The sequence below is a fragment of the Vigna unguiculata genome, chromosome 5, assembly GCF_037176805.1.
Source record: "Vigna unguiculata cultivar grain cowpea cultivar isolate G323 ecotype 2 chromosome 5, ASM3717680v1, whole genome shotgun sequence".
Taxonomy (NCBI): Eukaryota; Viridiplantae; Streptophyta; class Magnoliopsida; order Fabales; family Fabaceae; genus Vigna; species Vigna unguiculata.
Genome location: NC_140796.1, coordinates 37,313,996 through 37,318,506, shown reverse-complemented (window position 1 = coordinate 37,318,506; position 4,511 = coordinate 37,313,996). Strand labels below are relative to the sequence as shown.

The window sequence follows — 4,511 nt, the reverse complement described above, 5'->3', positions numbered from 1 at the left end:
TTAATATAAAATTATATTTTTCTTTATATAAAATGATGGGCGTTTTTTATTGTTTTCATTGAAAATATGTTTATAATTAGTTCATCATATTTGTGATTGTTTTCATGTCATTACATACATCAATCAAGAGACATGTCGTCATCATCATCACCTTAATGTAGGTAATGATGACGACAATTAAGATGAATTAGAATACCTTCCGTCATCACCATTAATATAGATAATGATGACAATCATCTTTTATTATCTAACACGTTTTGTTATTTTAACGTCATTGTTATTTTACAAAATTAATTTCGCTTATGTTTGATTCAGAATAAAGGAAACTTAAATTTATATTGATGAGTATTGTGCATGATTTATACGTATTCGAAATAGTGTGTCATGTGCTGAATATTTGGTTGCTTTTGGATTATAAATAAGCATTTTATTGTAGTTGATTTAATAAAAATTATTGTCTTTTCTGTGAAAAGGTCTTCCTCTGTATTATATATTTTTGTTGATAAAAAAAATCGATATTAGGTTAATTTGGTTGCCAAATGGAGTTATATTATATTGTTTTATATAAATTAATATATAATATTACAACTAGTATTTTTATTTATAAAATTGCAATAATGTAATTAATAATAAAATATTGCTATACGATGTTGAATTTTGTTAATGAGATTTAGAAAACTAATAACTTTGAACAGATTTTCGGTACACAAATATAATATTTCATAGACCTTGTTAATGAATATGATTATCTACTAATATCACATAATGTCTCCAATTTCAAAATCAGACATTGAATCATGTTTCTCTTTCTTTTTCAATGCCCCACCAAGTTTTTGGGTATAAGTAGCCCAGAACCCCAACCATTTTTTCTCACAACTCAAACCCGCTTCAAGTTCTCTCTCTCTTTCACTCTATTGACTCTGTGAAACCTCTTCTCACCTTCTTCTCCCTCCCATTTAGCACCCAAAGCAGAACTGCATGGCTTCCACATTCTCTTCCATAATTCCCATTGTCGACCTTTCCAAACCTGATGCGAAAACCCTCATAGTGAATGCTTGTGAGGAGTTTGGATTCTTCAAAGTCATCAACCATGGAGTCCCCATGGAAGCTATATCCCAATTGGAAACCGAGGCACTCAAGTTCTTCTCTTTGCCACTCAATGAGAAGGAAAAAGTAGGGCCTCCCAATCCATTTGGGTATGGTAGCAAGAGGATTGGACCCAATGGTGATGTTGGTTGGGTTGAGTATCTTCTTCTAAACACCAATCAAGAACACGATTTTTCTCTCTATGGTAAAAACCCGGAGAAATTCAGGTGCCATGTCAAAACAGAACCAGTTTCAACAAACTTGTATGTACAAATGAACTAAAGAAATTAAGAAAATGATTGATTTTATTATCTCTTGTTGGTGCTATGTTGCAGGTGTCTGTTGAACAGCTACATGTGTTCTGTGAAGAAAATGGCTTGTGATATTCTTGAGCTGATGGCAGAAGGGCTTAAGATTCAGCAGAAGAATGCATTCAGTAAGCTTCTGAGGGATAAAGAAAGTGACTCTGTTTTCAGGGTGAATCATTATCCTGCTTGCCCTGAACTTGCTGTGAATGGTCAGAACATGATTGGGTTTGGAGAACACACAGACCCACAAATCATATCTCTGCTTAGGTCTAACAACACTTCTGGCCTTCAAATTTATCTCAGAGATGGAAGCTGGATTTCAGTCCCACCTGATCACAACTCCTTCTTCATCAATGTTGGAGATTCTCTTCAGGTACAACACAAACCATGTTATTGGTGCACGCCAAAAACTTCATCCAGCAGAAACAAAAATCTCATCTTCCTTATTACCTTCCTATTTATATGGATAAGTCGAAAAAATAATACAAATTCCCCTTTTGGGTGCCTTTTTGAAAATGTGTGTGCACAAATTTTGGTTCACTTGATAACCATTACATCTTCACTTGGTCTTTAAACTCCCTCCCCTTTCGAAAAGTTCAAAAAGGAAATCGAAAAGTTTTGCTTTCACGTTATGTCTGTGTGGAATAATATTATATTTCAAAAGGGGTCTGTCATATGATTTTATGATATTGGTTTATGATTGTTTATGATTGCGTGTGTTTTTCCCTTTTGTTTTGGTGGGTGCATGAACACAGGTTATGACTAATGGACGGTTTCGGAGTGTGAGACACAGGGTTTTTGCAAATGGGTTCAAGTCCAGGCTCTCAATGATTTACTTTGGAGGTCCACCTTTGAGTGAGAAAATAACACCATTGCCCTCTCTGATGAAAGGAAAAGAAAGTCTATACAAAGAGTTTACGTGGTTCGAGTACAAGAATTCAACCTTTGGTTCAAGATTGGCTGACAATAGGCTTGGACATTTTGAGAGAATTGCAGCTTCATAATATGTCAGAGGAGTATGAGCGCCCTTGTCAATACAAAATAGGATTGGGAGGTTACAATTTATACTATCAATGGTTTTTCCTTTTCTTTTTTAGTTTTTCTACTTTAAGGCTTTTTCTCAACCTGAATACTTCATAGACAGGAGGACAACATATATACTCCTTTTGCTTCAATGCTAGTGAATGACATCTCATGTTCTTAACCACGGGGATTCAATTATAGTAAAAAGTTTCACACAATATAAAAATAAGCATATATGTATTGATGGTTGTAGTTTGTACAATCAAATCAAATAAATATCAATCTTCTATTACAACAATAGTATTCATTTAATGTTTAGAGTTGGAGTGTTTGGTGCATAAAAAATAAAAAAATTAAGTATAGATAAAGTTAACATAACCTCAGTCGTCTTTTAACAAATTCACTTAAGAATTGTACTTGAAACAACGCTTATAAAAATAAACAAGGTTGTTATAAACATAAAATAACAATAAACAATGAATAAAGTAATAATATATTATTTTACCTTTTTATAAAACAAGTATAAAAGTTTGAATCAACCAAGGTAGCATTAATTAATTCATTTTTTCCTCACTTGTTTTAAGCATATCAAAATGAGAACCTATTACTACTTCACTTGGTGGTATACAAGTTAACTGCTCTTTTACACTTCACATTTTTCAAGCGTCTACATATGAAAATTTACTTTTTCACTAACACAAAAAGATTAACAAAATTAAACAAACTAACAAGACATACCACGACAGTGTCGTGGCCAACCTTTGTTAAAAATGGAGACATACAACGACGGTTTTATGGTCAACTGGCATTAAAAGTCCTGTTGAGACACACGACATCAGTTCAGCGCCTAACTGTTGTGAAAAGTTATGTTGTGTACTTTAAAAAAAGACTTGTTTTTTCACTTCTCCATGCACTATGCTTTCTTTTTTCAATTAACTTCTTCCTCATTCTCTCCCCTTGCACGTTGCCCCTTCAAGCTCACCGCACGTCGCACCACCAAGGCTCTACAATCGTCTTGTCGCCAAAGTCAACACTTTTCCCCATGGCTTACTCTACATTTGAGAGGAGTAGTGTCCTCCCCCTTCAATCTTCATGCCATCGCTATTGAGGCTTGTAGCCAACCACCCATTCAGAATCACCATTGTTGGTTGTGACCGCTTTAAGTGTCGCTACCACTAGTCATTCACCAAACAACCAATGTTATAAAGAACTACTAAACAACATCATCACTAGTCACCACTGCCATTGCTCCCTTTGATACCAAAAAATAATGATTTCTCATTTATCTGTTGTTAAAAGGACACACTAACGATGATGATTTTCCCATTATCAATTGTTTGAAATTATAACGACGGTTTCAGAACTGTCTTTGAAAGTCCTTTTTAACCATTTTTAATAGCCTCTTATGTAGTTGTGCAATCATAAAAGTGAAAATCAAAAATAAAAAAGAGTAGATAAAATACATGTTGTTTGATGAAAATTAAAGAATATATGTAATACCCCAATATTTCACTTTCCTAAGATTTATAACTAACATGAATTACATAATTAAAAATAAAATTTATCACTAGTTTATTTAAATATCAATGAAAATCATTGTTTTACATCCATAAACTGTATTGAAAAGTAAAAACACAAGACTAAACGACTAGCCTAAACATCTCCCGATATTGACCATACTCTCTTTAATGTTGTGCATCTTTCTAAACACTTATATGATCATCTACTCCCATAATAAATCATGATCATCAAAGGTGAAACCACAATCACAAAACCAAAAGGTAAGCTAACATAACAAAGTCAAAACCTCAAATTCGAAAATAAACGTAAAGTGTTTAAAATCCCAAAACATCTAAAAACAAGTATAACTTTCAAAACCTCAATTTTTCACTAAAGGTAAAATACAACAGAAGTTCACCAAGTTAAACTCCCAAGAAAGAAAGGTGAGTCACAAATAGACAAACTTGAAAACCTTGTCTTTCCTAGCTAGAGACTTTTCAAGATCACTTTCACATGTCTTAATAGTTACCTAAGAATATATATAATGAAAACCAACTATCGATAATTTTTGAAACACAACAAAGCCTTTACTTA

At 33.1% G+C, this 4,511-nt stretch overlaps 1 protein-coding gene across 3 annotated transcripts; it reads left to right on the top strand.

Moving 5' to 3' along the window:
- The first annotated feature begins 855 nt into the window (after positions 1 to 855).
- LOC114186161 (gibberellin 2-beta-dioxygenase 1-like) lies at positions 856 to 2,598 on the top strand. 3 transcript variants are annotated; one of them, XM_085674066.1, is made up of 4 exons: positions 859 to 1,349; positions 1,422 to 1,767; positions 2,150 to 2,201; positions 2,253 to 2,598. In XM_085674066.1, exons 1-4 carry the CDS (start codon positions 979 to 981, stop codon positions 2,396 to 2,398), a joined length of 915 nt encoding a protein of 304 aa, XP_085530192.1. In that variant the 5' UTR covers positions 859 to 978; the 3' UTR covers positions 2,399 to 2,598. The 3 variants fall into 3 exon arrangements, with proteins under 3 accessions (XP_085530191.1, XP_085530192.1, XP_027929989.1); XM_028074188.2 differs by having other exon boundaries at positions 863 to 1,313; positions 2,150 to 2,598; XM_085674065.1 differs by lacking the exon at positions 2,253 to 2,598 and having other exon boundaries at positions 856 to 1,349; positions 1,422 to 2,201.
- Positions 2,599 to 4,511: the final 1,913 nt, after the last annotated feature.

What these genes read in the sequence shown, in the direction of transcription:
- LOC114186161 (XM_028074188.2), top strand. Translation starts at nt 979, where the DNA reads ATGGCTTCCACATTCTCTTCCATAATTCCCATTGTCGACCTTTCCAAA. An exon ending in AAAAACCCGGAGAAATTCAG is followed by an intron (nt 1,314 to 1,421) that starts GTGCCATGTCAA and finishes GCTATGTTGCAG; the next exon opens with GTGTCTGTTGAACAGCTACA. An exon ending in ATGTTGGAGATTCTCTTCAG is followed by an intron (nt 1,768 to 2,149) that starts GTACAACACAAA and finishes GCATGAACACAG; the next exon opens with GTTATGACTAATGGACGGTT.